Below are 16,795 nucleotides of genomic sequence, written 5' to 3'. Positions count from 1 at the left end.
TTAGTACCAGCCTTAAACACATGCACACACACGTGCATGCACACACACACACACACATGCACACGCTCTCACTCACACACACACACACATGCATACAGGCGGAGAGAGAACCTCGGCGGTCCTCTCTGCACCTTAGTAACAGCAGATTGGCAAACTAGCCCCTTCCTCACAGAAGGCCCCCTATTGGTTAACCAGCGCTCTGTTGCTAGGGAACAGCTTATGCCTTGCTTCAATAGCGGCCAATCGGTGGGCGTGTGTCAGTGAAGGGGTGGAGGTAGGGAGGGGAGAGGGGGGTAGCGGGGGTTGAATGGAGGTGGGGTGCTTGTTGTGTGTGTGTGTGTGTGTGTGTGTGTGTGTGTGTGTTTGCAGCCGCAGAGAAGAAAGTGAGATTTGTGTAAGACAGGTTCACAGCACATACACAGATACTATCACACTCTGATATATATATACACACTCGGAGCGCACCGCGAACACCGTGGGAACGCTGGGGCTGCTCTGACACATGTGCACACACACACACAGACACACACACACTGGTTCCTCTCTAAGTCTATCCATCAATTGAACTATATTCCTAGTGCGTCATTTTGTGTAAGATTGCTCATTATGCAGAAACAACAATACACAAGATGCTGCTGCTTTTCTCTTTTACTGTACCCAGTGTAGCATGAAACCTCTTTTCCAAAATAGCTGCTGTACCTCCGTGTCCACTCAAACACATCATCCAGTCGTCATCATGGAACACACAAACGAACCTCTGTGCATCCCAGAGGCTCATATTTACTGGAAGATGCGTCCCCGAGGCGACCGACCGACACCATCATGGTCGACAATAACAAAACTTAACGCGCTGACGAAGTAAAGAAATAAAATATTAGAGTTAAATATGAGCGGTTGATACACAGATTAGGGATTTCAAGAGCAAGAGCGTCGACTGATTGTGATGCGAACGGCTCCGGAGGATTATACACTCGTCTATCTGTGGCAGATCATGAACACACACACACACACACACACACATATCTTTTCATATAGAGCTGCTGCTCTTTGTAATATTGATTACAGAGACCCAACACCACACCATTAGCACCCCTGGTAACAGTATGAAGGAAAAAAAAACCTCCCCTTTTAACACCAGCATCTAAAAATGTACAAAGAGGAATATGTTACCAGAGGGACTTTAAACAGGTGTGTGTGTGTGTGTGTGTGTGTGTGTGTGTGGCCTCTCATACTGGTCAGCTCACATGCTGCTGCATTTTGGCCTCTCTGCAGTTTATCTAAAGCTTTCATGGGTCGGCCACACAAAAAAGAGGAAGCATTACAGCACAGCAGTGAAACCCGATAGTGATAAAAGCACGCATCGGCCTCTCGGTATCTGCGTGGGAGAGATATGGCTGTACCTTTGCAGAATTTCTTAAGATGATACAAAAAAAAAACAAAAAGAAAAAAACAAGAGGCCATGTTGGTGACACTTTATATGTGAGCTTCAAAATTCAGATTAGGATCAGGAAGTAGGAGGTTATTTTCATGATGGGACTATTAGGACTTTGCTGTATCTGTATGTCTGTAATTAATTAAATAGGTTTGTGACATAAACATTAATTTAAGAATTTAAGAAATAGTTTTCATCCAGAGCGTTTAGGTGTGTGTGAGGCAGCTACTGTAGTTAAAGGGGTAGTTCAACATTTTGGCAAATTGGCCCATTGCCATAATCCCTATAGTTTTAGGAGTAGGTTTGTTACCTTTAATTGTCGGTGCAAGATATCTTTAGAACGGCGGAGCAGAGCCGTGATCTGCTCAGAGCTACGCTACGGAGGCTAATGGGATTTCTTGGTTTCCCTCATCAAACTCATCAAATACACAATCCAACAACTCCAAAACGCTCTGGTGGACAAGTTGTGACCTGCACATTCACCACGCTATGAGATAATAACAGAACGTTACCAGACAGAGTTGTTTTAGAGGTAAATTCAGAGACTGCTTGCCTCCGACGGGAACGCGCATCAGCGGTTTTGAATTTACCTCTAAAACAACTCTGTGTGGTAACGTTCTGTTATTATCTCATAGAGTGGTGAATGTGCAGCTCACAACTTGTCCACCAGTGCGTTTTGGAGTTGTTGGATTGTGTATTTGATGAGTTTGATGAGGGAAACCTAGAAATCCCATTAGCCTCCGTAGCGTAGCTCTGAGCAGCTCGCGGCTCTGCTCCGCCGTTCTAAAAATAGCTTGCCCTGACAATTAAAGGTAACAAACCTACTCTTAAAACTATAGGGATTATGGCAATGAGCCAATTTGCCAAAATGTTGAACTATCCCTTTAAGGGTTAGCATCATTTGGTCTGGACCACCTGATGAATCTAAGTCCAGTATTATTCACTCTCTTTTTTAGCTCTGCTTTGGTCTCAAACATCTGGCTTTGCCCTGTGTTGCTAGGCAGGTGGAGCACATCTGGCTTATAAGAGGTTGCCTGCCAAAAAACATCTGCAGCTGGAAGTGGTAAAAGTGAAAAAAGAAACAAAATGCAGCGCATTAAATAAAATTTAGCAAAGAAATTTGCTAAATGGACGTTGGGAAGTAAAATTCAGTGATGGATCATTTTCACACCACTCGGTCAATTGATTAAGTGTTAATGTAAAACACAATGATTAAAGTATAGTGCTGTTAAAACTGTCCCTTATGATGATTTCAGCCGTATATACTGTAAATGTTAGGAAGAAGAATCTCAGACGCGGCTTGTCTTTAATGGATGCTTCACAGTGTCAGCGCTCTGTGCCCAGGGGAAGATGTCAGTGGGCTGAGAAATTATTTGTTCTGTGCCAGCACTTCATCCTTGTGATAATGTGCATTCTGTTATAAAAAGGTGTTTGGTGGGGGTCAAGCGAGCTGGTGCAGAGATTTAATTAATGGCAGCAAAGTGGTTCATCGTAGTTTCAGGCAAAGGGAAAAGGAAACCAAAGGCGAGGAGGGCTCACACAGCTTTGCTCTGCGATCATACTTAACCTGACCTTTGCTATCCCTCAGGGCTGCTGCCCTGTGCTCTGTCTGTGCATTTGCAGGATTTACACACCAGGAGGATTAAAGAATAAACCAGCACTGTTGTGGAAAAGTAAACAACAGTTAAGTACAGTAGTAGTGAGTTCAGCATTTTTAGTGGCAACTGGCAAGCCTGTCAAGTCACACTGAAGGATCGAAGAAGGAATGATTGTTGCATTTGGGTTTTTAAAGCACTATAGGTAAATGAATCACTGTGAAACCGTTTTAGATGAATAAATACAGGTTTTTACAAAAGGCAGTGTGCTGAAAATGCACCAACATAAACTGCGACGCCTCAAAGTGTTACCCCTAAAAAGATTCAAAGTAAAGAACTTTTCCTTTCGTGTTGATGGTGGCGACCCCTGCTGACAAAAGCGTTAGTGTTTCTCTCTTTGCCGATCCTGCAGTTAGCAAAATAAAGCGATGAAACTGAGCTCAGGTTTTTACTGGCTGGCGTAGCAACAACTCAATGCTCAGGTGTGCCGTCTTCTCCGGTCTGAATGCCGTAAATCGTTTCGTCCGGCGGACCACTGCCTCCCGAAGGTTAAGAGTTACACTATTTAGAAATAGCGTATCTCCCCACCGATGGCATCATTTGCTGTTGTAGGTTATACAGAGACACCAGCAGAAATGAGAGACTTTTGCATATCCAGTTAACAGTTCTTTGTAGTTGCTTTAAGTGACAAAAGAATACGAACCATCCATTTTCTTTTTATTTCTCAATTTTTCTCCTTGTGTTTAGGGTAGATTTAACCAAAGTCCCATTGTGAAACTTAAAGGGCCACCGTATAGCTCAATAGGAGATGCAGAGGCTACAGTCCTCACTGCATTTGCTCCTCATTCCCCCTCTCTTTGCCTCCCCATTTCCTGTCTCTCTCTACAGTACTTTCCCATCAATTAAAGGCAAAAAGCCCCCAAAATATACTCTGAAACTACTGTATAGCCCCTTAAATGTTTATATTAAAACACGGAAAAGCAACAACAACAAATATGTCTTCTAACGCAGGGAGGGAAGGATAATAAACACACAAATACCAAATAATTATCATAACTGCTCAGTAATGAACCAACCACTCAAAGATAGAAGCTCCTGTGTGAAAAATTATACAAATGTCTAAATGTCAAGGATACTACTGAAGTGTGTGGCTTCATATTAAAAATAACTTTCTTATAAAATAGAGGCAGAAAAGACGGATGATGAGAGGATTCATCACCTGTGGTCCTGTAATCACTTTGACACAGATCTGGGATAAGCCTATCGCCGGTTTGATCAGCAGAAACCTTGTTAGCAGCCACTCTGGACTGATTCATTTACAACAATGTTACTGATGCAGCTTAATATCAGTGTGTAGTGTTACTCCGAGTCCCATTTTCTCTCTCCCGCTGCAGCTATTGTAAAAAATTATTTTAGCCGTAGTAGACTTAATTAAAAACATAGGTCTTCTGCACCTCCCTGTTTGATTAATCCTTTAGTAAGACCAGAATATAGGCTGCTCCATGTTAATACCAATGCAACAACAACAACAACAAAAAAAGCTGCTGCATCAATGATATTAATGTCAGTGAAAATACTATATTCACTTTCACATATTTACCCAGAGGTAGACAGGTGGTCAGAATGACTGGCCTTCACCCACGTGACCCAGGTTGTCAGCAAGCAGCTGCTGAAGTGTCACTGAGCAAGACACCGACCCCCCCAACAGCTACAGGCTACTGGGCCACAGCCACGATCGACCTCTGACCTCACTCTGTCGGAGGAAGTGGGCGTACCGGTGGAATCAACACTGGATTTAGTTATTTGTCTTAAAGGGATAGTTCAACATTTTGGCAAATTGGCCCATTGCCATAATCCCTATACTGTAGTCATAGCAGTAGGTTTGTTACCTTTAATTGTCGTGCAAGCTATTTTCAGAACGGCGGAGCAGAGCCACGAGCTGCTCAGAGCTACGCTACGGAGGCTCATGGGATTTCTTGGTTTCCCTCATCAAACTCATCAAATACACAATCCAACAACTCCAAAACGCTCTGGTGGACAAGTTGTGACCTGCACATTCACCACGCTATGAGATAATAACTGAACGTTACGAGACAGAGTTGTTTTAGAGGTAAATTCAGAGACTGCTTTCCGAAAAACTGCCCCCGACGGTAACGCGCATCAGCGGGTTTGAATTTCCCTCTAAAACAACTCTGTCTGGTAACGTTCTGTTATTATCTCATAGCGTGGTGAATGTGTAGGTCACAACTTGTCCACCAGAGCGTTTTGGAGTTGTTGGATTGTGTATTTGATGAGTTTGATGAGGGAAACCAAGGAATCCTATTAGCCTCTGTAGCGTAGCTCTGAGCAGCTCACGGCTCTGCTCTGCCGTTCTAAAAACAGCTTGCACCGACAATTAAAGGTAACGAACCTACTCCTAAAACTATTGGGAATTTGCCAAAATGTTGAACTATCCCTTTAAGAAGTTTCATTCTTCATCACTTCATAACTTTGTTCATAACTTTGTTTAATATCATTAACTTCCTGAAATACTGGGTATAGCTCAAAACAATAATTCTGTGCGGGACTTGTGTTTATCAAACTTGTAAAAGTAAAAAAAAATGGACTCAAGCAGAAAGCAGGTAAAACAAATTAAGAAACATACAACCTAGAAGTTATTTTGAAGGTAAAACAACTCCAGGTGTCTCCTGAGTTGGTTACGAGTAGATCTGAGACAGTTTGTGATAAACAATGTCAACAGAAGCTAAATAAGTAGAAACCAGAATAAGGTGATTAGCATCAGAGATGTAAGCACTACAAATAAAGCTGACATTTATTTTTCAGTGTCAACGTGGCACTAGATTCTCTTTATAAGAATTTATTCCAGCTGCAGTTTTGCTTTATCTTTCATTTCCAGTTATTTCATCCATATGTATTTCCTGAATAGATTATACTGTAAGCATATTAGATTGTAGTTACTTTGACATGGTAATTGCTTTTGGAGATATGGAGGATTTGACACAAATTAAAATTAGATATTGGATTAATTAGATTTTGAAGGATGAACTGTGAGGTGAATCCTGTTCTCTGATTGGCCGCTGCTGTTCTGAGCGTTAATCATGAAGGCTGCTGTTAAAGTTTCCTCTTCACTTTAAATATTCATACGCGTCACTATCATTCACGACAAGTGACGATTATTTTCACCTCTGAGCTGACTCTATCATTTGTTCTCAAGTTTCTCAGAAACAATGACCACACATGGTTTATAGCTTTAATGTGGACAGACTTTGTTCACGTCACCAAATAGATGGGCTTCCTCCGAAGAGAACATAAACCACACTGTGGCAACTCAATACAGGTTGTCATGTGGGAAAAAAAACTCTAAATTGTCACAGGATTGTATTTAACTTGACACCTGTGTCTTTGAATTCGCTTATATTTTTCTTTCTGAAAAGGGGTTTTTATAAACCCCAGGGCTGTGGGATTTTCTGAACTAGTAAAAGAGCCTCCTCCTCCTCCTCCTCCAGCTCAAGTGACAGTTCCCAGAATTCACCAGACAGCAGAGCAGTGATTGATGCACATGCTGTTACGCAGTCCAGTGAACACTTTCATAGAAATATGGTTATAAAGGAGTCGGGGTTGTTGACCTTTCTGTTCGAAATAGTGAGTTTGTTCTGTAAAGTGCATTAAAACTACCACCTACACGCTGGTTTAGAAGTTTATGTGCCCTATTATATTATTATCTAATTGAATAATCCTATTATATCATGTCGTATTGTATTGTAAATGTATTGGTTGTTGTTTTGAATGGTAAATGGGTGAGTATGTGTTGTGCAGGTTAGATATAATGAACGCTTGAAAACAGCTTTCTGTGTGTGTGTGTGTCCTTATTATTGACACGCTCCCCTTCTCTCTCTCTCTCTCTCTCTCTCCCACGCAGGCCTACAGCTCTATCCTGGTTGTCATGGTGATTCTGCTCAACATAGGAGTGGCTATTTTATTTATCCACTTTTTTATTTAAAGACAGCACTGCTTTCAGAGTCGGCCTATCTATGCTACAACAACAACAACAACAACTATAAATTCATACTGTATGAGTATTATGACAAACCCGCTGTCCCCTCCGCCCCCCCACTACTTCGTGTTTTTCCGGTGCGAGGACTGAACTGAACTGACCCGGACCAAGGAGGGCTAAACGGGGGCTAAACCAACCCGGGCTAACTTTGGACCAGCTTGGTGCAGTTGTTGTAGTGAAACAGATGTGCGACGTTGCGTAGAAGCCCAAAGACGTGGACGACGTGGAAGAAGAAGAAGAAGGAGAAGAAAAGGAAGGTGGACTGTGTGTCCAGTTTATACCGGACCAAAGGGGGGAAGATGATATATAATTAGTCCCCAAACCGGACTCAAGTGGGCTGAACCGGGTCTGACTGACTCTCAGGCCAGGAGAGATGCATCTGGCATTTACAGCTAGGATGTCTGCTTCCACTGTCTGCAGACAGGACTGACGAGACAGACTTTTTCATCTTCAAATCATAGTTTTCAACAGATTTGTAACTTTGAATTTATTTATTAACATTTCCTCTCATGTACAAATACGTTGATGATGATGGATATATTCTTTATTTTGTAACCCTCCACACCTCTTTATATATAACAACTCCTGCCTTTTTTTGGTTTTTCCTCCACCTGCCCAGGTGCCTGCCCAGGTGTTGTTACTGATGGTTCGAGGTCTGTGTCGGTGTGTGTGTGTGTGTGTGTCTGCGTTGCTTATACTGCCAAGTGTGCGCTGTTGTCTGGATACATGCTTGGTTGATGGCTTCCCCACACACACACACACACACACACACACACACACACACACACACATACACTCACACACACATGCACACTTCATCTACCCTCTGATTCATCTGTCCTCTGTTGCTCTGTTGTGTGTCTCCTGAGCAAATGGGTGCATGCTTGTGTGCATACTGTACTGTGTAAATACAGTATCGCCGGCTGTGTACATCTGTGTAAATGTTTTTTTTGTGCAGAATGTGAGTGTGTTTGCATCTGTGACAACCTTCGACGTCTTTTCCATCAGTGTATGTTTGTGTGTGTGTGTGTGTGTGTGTGTGTGTGTGTGCGTGGCCTCCAAGTAGCTCAGTGGCCTTTCACGCTGTTCATGAACTTTACAAGAGCATCTCATGAGGACACAGTCACTGCTCATCCACATCTAGCCTACTAGCATCGGCTGACAGCTGTGCTCTCTCTCTCTCAGTCTCTCCCTCCTACTCTCTTCCTCCTCCACACACACACACACACACACACACACACACACACACACACACCAGTCAGAGGACGGAGCTTCCTCTGAGTTGGTGGTAGTTCAAGGATGACCATCCTTCGCCTACTGCTCGCCAAAAAGTATGTAGAGGAAACACCGCCTTCAGTGAAGTGTGTATAACAACGTAAATATGGCTTTTAAAAGACTAAATGATATTGATAAACCAGTGTCTCCCACTGCTTCTCTCAAAACTTAACCTGAAGACAACAACATCTTTTATACTGTACTTGCATAAGATGTCTGAAAAAAAACATACTAGTCGACTCGCCACCTGCCTTTGCTTTTGTAGCGCAAATACAAAAACAACAACAACTACAACAACAATGCATGTATATGTACTGTAATATCTTAGTTGTGCATTGAATCTGAAAGCAAAAAAGAGATGCTTCAGAAGCACATGCGACACGTTAGGTTTTGATAGGAGCAGCGCCTGGAGAACGGCCTATTTGGCACCGAGAGCTGAGTAAAAGCAGCAGATGCCAGAAACCAACTGGAAGTCTCTACGTATGTGGGGCTAAGTGATGCTCTGAACAAACTTTCTCAGAGAAATTTTTAGTGCAAATGTATGTTGGAAGTGTGTCGTATAGCGTATAGTCGGCAGCAGTGGCTTGGGATCGATGTCGAGATTTACCGCCTCCACTCTTTAGCTGCTCCTCCACCTCCACCTCCACCGACCCAGGACCCCTCAGTCAGAAAAACACCAGTGACAGTTTGTCTGTTTTTTTCTCCCGTGTCCCTCGAACTCATCACGCAGATCGACCTCTTGTGTTTGTTTGCATTGTGTGCACATGAATGCTCATCAGAGTGTGTGACCATGTGTGTGCATCTTCCTCCTTTCACATGATAGGATGGGATGGCTGAGCCTGTTGCCATTGGTAACAACTTAACAGGGAGGAGGAGGAGGAGGAGGAGGAGGAGGAGGAAGGGGAGGGGGGTTGCGCAGGGGGGGGGGGCGGCAGAGAGTATATATGTATTGCTGTGTTTCTTTTTTTTTGTCCGACAGCAATTCTCAAACTATATGGAATCGGAAATCAAACTCTGCAGTCGGTTCATCTCTGGTGTTTCCCCCACATCCAGTCTAACGTGCCTGCACCCTGAGAGGCAGAACAGAACAGATTGTGTTTCTATTTCATTTTGGGTCCCAGACGGAAACCGGTCTAAAGAAGAAGCTCTGCTGTACCACCACCACCACCACGCCATCATCAGCCTGGTGACGATGCCCTGCGCCACCCTGTTAGTCCGCAGCATGCTACAGCATGCCACGCTCTCTCTCTCTCTATAGTTTGACTCTTTCTTTCTTTCTTTCTTTCTTTCTTTCTTTCTTTCTTTCTTTCTTTCTTTCTTTCTTTCTTTCTTTCTTTCTTTCTTTATGTTTCTGGGAATTACTCTGTTTTGTTTTTGAGTTATGTGGAGAAAATAATGAAAGTGTTGGAAAGAAAATGACGACTGGCTCTTGTGTTTTTAATATCATACTACTCACTCTGTGTGTGTGTCTGTGTGAGTGTGTGTGTGTGTGTGATTGTGCATTAGGCAGCATCCCCGGTGCGGAGATGGGAGTGGTACAGGCCTGCTTGAGAGGATGTGGTATGGTTACTATAGCAACATTAACTGAATTTTCCTCTGTCAGTGCAGGGGCGGGGCCATGTTGGATGGGAGGAGAGGGGGGGGTTTATACCTCTAGAGACCAAGGTTCTCAATGGGAGGGAGGGAGGGAGGGAGGGAGGGAGGGGAGGAGGATGTGAGAAAGAGAGAGAGGATTAACACAGGAAAACAAACATTAAAGAGGAAACACGTCTCATTACCGAGTCAGTCTGAATCTGTGTTTAACCAGCGGTGATTTACAGTGAGGGGTGCGGATTCAGACAGGTAATGTGCAGGTGTCACGGAGGCTACAACACCACATCCATCATCAGCGTGCAGACTGAGTGCTCTGCTCTGCTCTGCTGCATCAACATGGACCATCTTCTTCACATCCACTCTGTGTGACTCTCTCTGTGGGTGTTTGACGCCATCTTCTGGCTCTAGATGTCAACTACAAATCAGGGGGGCGGCTGCACAGTTGGACACAAGAGGAGTTAACTCAAAATGTAGTTTATAACCATCAGTATATCAGGCTACAGAATAATAATAAGAAGTGCAGCATAACAGCTGGTGTCTTTATAGCCACACTTTATGTTCATACAGCTATATTTTTTATTTGTGGTGTCCAAAAAATGAACAACATTGGCATTGTTTTAAATTATTAAAGTATCTTCATAAGTTTGAACACATGTGGTGATTGTCACACTCCTTTCTAATTCAATTACATTTTTTTTTTTAGCTATCTTTATTGTTTAGTAAACTATGATATCTGATAATCATCCCTCTAAAAAAAGTCAAATAAAGTAATATGAACTAAGTTAATAAATAATAATTAGTCGTCAGGAGTATGAATATGAACTTTTATCATCTTAAAATAGTCGAATACACGTGTGTCTGGCACTTTAAAGCTCCGGTAGCTGATATATGTATGAGCACATGAGAAAAAGATGTGAAACAGCAGGGTTGGGTTTGGGCCAATCACGAGAGACAATCGATGACAGACCGGACTCTCAGCCAATCAGAGCGAGTATTTTTTGTATAGTGGGCTGGTTTCGGTGCCAGAGTTGGGATAATGTTAAACACAGCTGTTTTTTTCTCGACTTGAAGACTCATGGCAGATTACAGGAGCTGGACTGGACAGCTACGATTCTGCACTAAATTCATTCATGGACATTGAAGAAACCCCGCGGTATCATCGGTGAGTCATTTTTTCCCTCCACCACAAGTTGTGTGGAAATGTTAATAATGTTATTTCCAGCGGCGACAGCAGCAGCTTTAGGCCAAACCAGCTTTGTTTTAAGAGTTTAACCCCAGCACCGTCTCTTCTCGGTAGCACAGTCGAGACTTTGCGGTTTGTTGCTTTCTCCTCCTGCACAAGTTTTTTTTTTTTTTTTTTTTTTTTGGAGGTGGTGGGGGGGGAAACCATGAGGACGGAGGAGCGACTCCACAGGAATGGGTTGTTGTGCTGTGCGGGACAGCAGAGCGGGGCGGCTCCGATCAAATAGTCTCCTTGAATGGGGCGGCGTGTTTTCATCTTCTGTACCAGCCTGCAGGATCCGTCTCTGCGGCTCCAGGGGAGGGGGGGGGCGGGGTGGGGGGCTGCGGTCCGACCGGCGGAGGGGGACAAGCCGGAGGGACTCCAGTCCGGACTGACCGTGCTCTACAAAAACAAAACAGGCGACTTTGGAGAGGTTGTGGTCGGGGAAAGGCCCGGTGCTGCTGCTGCTGCTGCTCGGTTCCTCCAACAAAGGAAACGACTGTTGCTTTTCCCCGTGGCCGCCGTGAGTGGAAACAAACGTAGCGAGAGAAACAGCCTCAGTTCAGTCACCGAGTTCAGCGAAGTTGGTAAATAAACTAAACTCTGACTTTATGGCCACTTGAGAGCAGCGCCGCTCACGCGCTCCTGCGCAATTACGCACACACATACACACATACACAGTCCACACATACACACACATACACCCACGCTCCCTTTGTTGTCAAGTTCACTCTCAGTAGAAAGTCTGACGTTTCCGCACCACTTGTTGTCCGAGCAGCGCCGGTTCAGTGGATGTATGAGGATGGTGGAGAGCCGCAGCTGCGTCCAGAGGGAGGGGGTGTACCGCTGGTTCTCCTCCCTCTCCTCGGCCCAGAGAGCAGAGTTCCTGTGCGGGATCCTGGACCTCTGCGTCCCCATCGAGCTGCGCTTCCTCGGCTCCTGCCTGGAGGACCTGGCCCGCAAGGACTACCACTCGCTGCGGGATGCGGAGATCAAAGCCAACAACCCCGCCGACCTGTCGGGCCTCACCAACATCACCGACGAGGTGGTGCGCAGCAAGCTGCTGGTGTCGCTCGCCCTGCTCAGCTCGGACAACCGGGAGGCGGCGGGGGTCCTCTACCGGACCCTGACCCACACGGACACGGTGATCAATAACTACGGGCTGGCGCTGAACGACGGCAGGACAGAGGAGCAGTTCCTGCTGCTGTTCACCATGGCCTCCAACCACCCGGCCTTCAGCTTCCACCAGAAGCAGGTGCTGAGGCAGCAGCTCAGCCAGATCCAGGACATCCTGCAGGTGAGAGGGGAGGGGAGGGGAGAGGAGGGAGGGGAGGGGAGGGAGGGGAGGGGAGGGGAGGGATGCTCTGAGCAGAGAGTTTACAAACAACACGAGTTAGGAGGAGAAGTTTAAACACTGGTCTTACAATCTGCTGAGAGGGGAAATAACTTATGTCTCATGCAAACCGTATGCATCAAGAAACCACCTCACATGTGTTGAAATTTAATAGCAGGGAGATTATGAAATCTTTTTTTTTCTTTCTCATGTTTTTATTGTTTTGTTTTTTTAAACATAATACATCTGTTCATTTGAATACAGTAGAAGCACAATTTGAACTCGAACCCCTTCCACCCTGTCAAGCCCTTATTCCCCATATACTGAGACCATACATACATTGTCACACTCATCTTGTATCTTGTATATGAATACACAAAGGTAAAGAAAAATAAATATACACACATATATATATATATTTAACTAGATCAGAACACAAGCACATGGAGCCGATTAACACACCTCTGCTGAAAGTAATGGGTAATGTTTATAATGAAAGTGGAGGAGAGGGAATAGCTGAAAGCAGGGATAGATTAAGAGTAAACCCTAACCCATGTCAAGACAAGTTCTAATCTAACTTTATTATTTATATGCTCTTAGAAATTAACTTATTATCACCAATGCAGTTTTTAAATAATAAACACTTTCCATGCGAGGATGAAGTGGAAGCAGCTCCCAAAAATGATCCTGTACAGTCTCATGGTACAGGTAAAGGTCTCATTGAGGGGACTGGTTGAAAACATGGAAACCCAACGACGGTTTAAACAAATAGTTGTTATCAAGAATCTGATGAATCAGGAGCGATAGTGCTGTGAATCCTCCTCCGTCTGATAAGATTCAGAGCACTGGGTGTTAAACCAGTGTCTGAGTCATCGCCACCTCTGCACGTCCGTCAGGGGCCACAGGTGGAGTTTCACCTGCTCAGAGGAAACAGACGGTGTCACAACAACACACCAGGTGAAACGCTGACAAAATGTCAAGGTGTTTCCACAACGAAACCCAGGACAAATGTATGACAAATGAGTGCAACAATCTACCATAACCGTACACCCAAAAAATTACAGGTGAGCCGCTGTCAATGACAGAGCTGCTGTTAACACGACGCTCCTCCTCCTCCTCAGTAAATTACATGCTTGTGAGTGAAAACCGACAGTGAGCGGGAGTTCAGCCTGTCGATTGCAGCAGTTAGTTTTCTGGTGAATTTATCGTTTTATAGCTTCTGTATTAAAGGGATAGTTCAACATTTTGGCAAATTCACCTATTGCCATAATCCCTATAGCCTCAGGGGTAACTTTGTTAAAGCAGAAGTAAGTGGTCCGGTCGTTTTCGCTAATGCTGCGTTCCAGGTAGGCTTTTGAAACCGTAAATTACAGCTTCAAGTCACAACTTACGACTTTGTAGCGTTTCAGGCAACCCACTCGTGTTTTTCCGACCTGTTTTACCTGTGAAAGTCACTATAACGGCCACTCGTAACTTCCGACCGGTGAACTCGTACCAGATTGAACTGGTATGACTTCACAGGTCGGAAAAACACGAGTTACGAGTTTCCTTGAACGCACCATAACAGTCCTCGTCCCTACGTCACCACATTCACGGCGTCCCTTGGCTGCACACACAGCCCTGCATGCCGTTCTCTCTCCTCATTGGATAAAAACTGTAGGATACGATAAATGTTTTCTCTTCGGCTCAGAGCAGAGCAGAGTGACTGACAGACCCGTGTTTCGGTCCAAACACTCTATGTAAGTGATTGCTGTCGGGAGATATAAATATTTAAGACTTATATTAACACAAATATATCACTTGCTTCTGCTTTAACTTTAATTGTCGGTGCAAGCTGTTTTGAGATCGGCGGGGCAGAGACGCGAGCTATGATATAATCATGTATGATTATGTAGCACGATTAACGACACATGAAGCAAATACTCGGAAATAGTTGCGCATTTGAAATCACTGTATGGGATGTAGTTCTAGCTTTGCAAACAACTCGAAAACAACTCTGTCTCTCATAACGTTCTGTTATTATCTCATAGCGTGGTGAATGTGCAGGTCACAAGTTGTCCATGAGAGTGTTTTGGAGTTGTTGGATTGTGTATTTGATGAGTTTGATGAGGGGAAACCAAGAAATCCAATGAGCCTCCATAGCGTAGCTCTGAGCAGCTCATGGCTCTGCTCTGCCGTTCTAAAAATAGCTTGCACCGACAATTAAAGGTAACGAACCTACTGCTATCCAATCCAATCCAATCCAATTTTATTTATATAGCACGATTTAAACAAACACAAAGGTTTCCAAAGTGCTGCACAGCAAGATAAAATATAGGTAACACAACAGAAGCACAATAAAAACAATGGACACAATAAGATAAAATAAAATACGATAAAACAGAATTAAAATCAACAAATAAAAACAAATAAATAAAATCATTAAAATAAAATAAATGAAGTCAACTGCCTACTGGGTGTTAAAAGCCAGGGAGAATAGGTGGGTCTTAAGGTGGGATTTAAAAACAGACAGAGAGGAGGCCTGTCTGATGTGCTGAGGCAGATTGTTCCACAGTTTTGGAGCTGCCACAGCGAAGGCACGATCCCCTCTGAGCTTCCTCTGACTGCTATGACTATAGGGATTATGGCAATAGACCAATTTGCCAAAATGTCGAACTATCCCTTTAAATTTCCTCTTCAAGCAGCAGCTTAACTGTAACTTAAAGGCCTGCAGAGCTTTAGTTTGATAAGATATCGACTCAAAATCACTGCCACACATGCAAAATATGTGAATCACAGCTGCTAAAGGTTCAGATCAGGATGTTGATCATTTATAAACTCTAAACGCTGCCTTTACAGTGAAACCGACTCTTTTGACGGACAGTTCCCTTCCTCCTCTCACTGCCCCTGCATGTTGCTTGTTCCAGGTGAGCAGCGGTGGAGCGGGAGAGGCTCAAGCAGCAGGGCCAGGCGGGGATCGAGCTGCCGTTTGTTACGCTCAACCGCATCACCACCACTATCAGCATCATCAGACCGTGTCGCTGCCTCCGGCCGCCGCCTCGCTGTCCCCCGCTGTCTGCTCGCTGCCCGATGCCAGCGCCGCCTACCTGCCCCTGTCTGCCTGCCAGCCCTGCCACGCACACTGCACCTGCTGGCACCGGGTAGGGAAGCGACGTATAGTCTGGATCTGTTGGTGTTCATCATCTACATTTAATGACAGCAAAACATTCTCAGTATATGACTTATTATTAATATTTGGTTGTTTGAACTTTGGCTAAATTGGCTGGATATCAGTTTATGTGTTCAGTTGTAAGTGGATGCAAAGGAGGGAGGAACCCTTTGAATAGTGTTTCTGTTGCAAAAATCTTCATTAATATAGATTCATTGTAGATATAAAGCATGATATATTTCATTTTAGCCACGGAGCGCTGAAATTAAAACGCAAAATATAAACAAAAGTCACATTAAAGGGATAGTTCAACATTTTGGCAAGTTGGCCCATTGCCATAATCCCTATAGTTTTAGCAGTATGTTCGTTACCTTTAATTGTCTGTGCAAGCTATTTTTGGAACGGCGGAGCAGAGCCATGAGCTGCTCAGAGCTACGCTACGGAGGCTAATGGAATTTCTTGGTTGCAAATACACAATCCAACAACTCCAAAACGCTCTGGTGGACAAGTTGTGACCTGCACATTCACCACGCTATGAGATAATAACAGAACGTTACGAGACAGAGTTGTTTTAGAGGTAAATTAATGCAAAACCGTTGATGCACGCAGTCTCTGCATTTACGTCTAAAACGACTCCATCTCATAAAGTTCAGTTATTATCTCATAGCGTGGTGAATGTGCAGGTCACAACTTGTCCACCAGAGTGTTTTGGAGTTGTTGGATTTGATGAGTTTGATGAGGGAAACCAAGAAATCCCATGAGCCTCCGTAGCGTAGCTCTGAGCAGCTCACGGCTCTGCTCCACCGTTCTAAAAATAGCTTGCACCGACAATTAAAGGTAACAAACCTACTGCTAAAACTATAGGGATTATGGCAATGGGCCAATTTGCCAAAAATGTTGAACTATCCCTTTAAGAGCACTCACAAGTATTACAGTATTGTGTATCCTGTGGTTCCACAGTGGGAAGTGTTGAGTATTTGATCACTGGTGGCGCTATAGAGCAGAGTGTGTTTGTGTGTTTGTTCCTGCTTTGTTTCCATCTGAGGTTTTAACTTTAACAGCGGAGGCGTGCAGGGCTTTACACCCTCACAGTTACAGTTTGTGGCTGTGACTTGCTCAGAAATGAAAGGCTGCTAGCATCAG

General features: G+C 44.2%; 2 protein-coding genes and 1 long non-coding RNA gene across 3 annotated transcripts in view; 2 read left to right on the top strand and 1 right to left on the bottom strand.

Moving 5' to 3' along the window:
* The window catches only part of jph3b (junctophilin 3b), a 43,822-nt gene extending 36,689 nt beyond the window's left edge, over positions 1-7,133 (top strand). Inside the window, exon 6 of the mRNA XM_085779916.1 lies at positions 6,947-7,133. Coding sequence (XP_085636042.1) covers positions 6,947-7,027 — 81 coding nt within the window. The 3' untranslated portion in view covers positions 7,028-7,133. The remainder of the gene's footprint in view (positions 1-6,946) is intronic.
* A 952-nt stretch (positions 7,134-8,085) lies between these two features.
* LOC146986203 (uncharacterized) lies at positions 8,086-8,468 on the bottom strand. Its single transcript, XR_015036071.1, has 2 exons — positions 8,307-8,468; positions 8,086-8,276 (listed from the first exon to the last, which is right to left on the bottom strand). It is a non-coding gene; the product is annotated as an uncharacterized LOC146986203 (long non-coding RNA).
* Positions 8,469-10,963: 2,495 nt separating this feature from the next.
* The window catches only part of zcchc14 (zinc finger, CCHC domain containing 14), a 35,177-nt gene continuing 29,345 nt past the window's right edge, over positions 10,964-16,795 (top strand). The window contains exons 1-3 of the mRNA XM_085779902.1: positions 10,964-11,758; positions 11,950-12,468; positions 15,411-15,644. Coding sequence (XP_085636028.1) covers positions 11,968-12,468; positions 15,411-15,644 — 735 coding nt within the window. The 5' untranslated portion in view covers positions 10,964-11,758; positions 11,950-11,967. The remainder of the gene's footprint in view (positions 11,759-11,949; positions 12,469-15,410; positions 15,645-16,795) is intronic.

Source organism: Trachurus japonicus, chromosome 6, assembly GCF_045865225.1.
Source record: "Trachurus japonicus isolate A0001 chromosome 6, Traja_1.0".
NCBI lineage: Eukaryota > Metazoa > Chordata > Actinopteri > Carangiformes > Carangidae > Trachurus > Trachurus japonicus.
The sequence above is the reverse complement of the archived record's forward strand: the minus strand, read 5'-3'. Positions and strand labels throughout refer to the sequence as shown.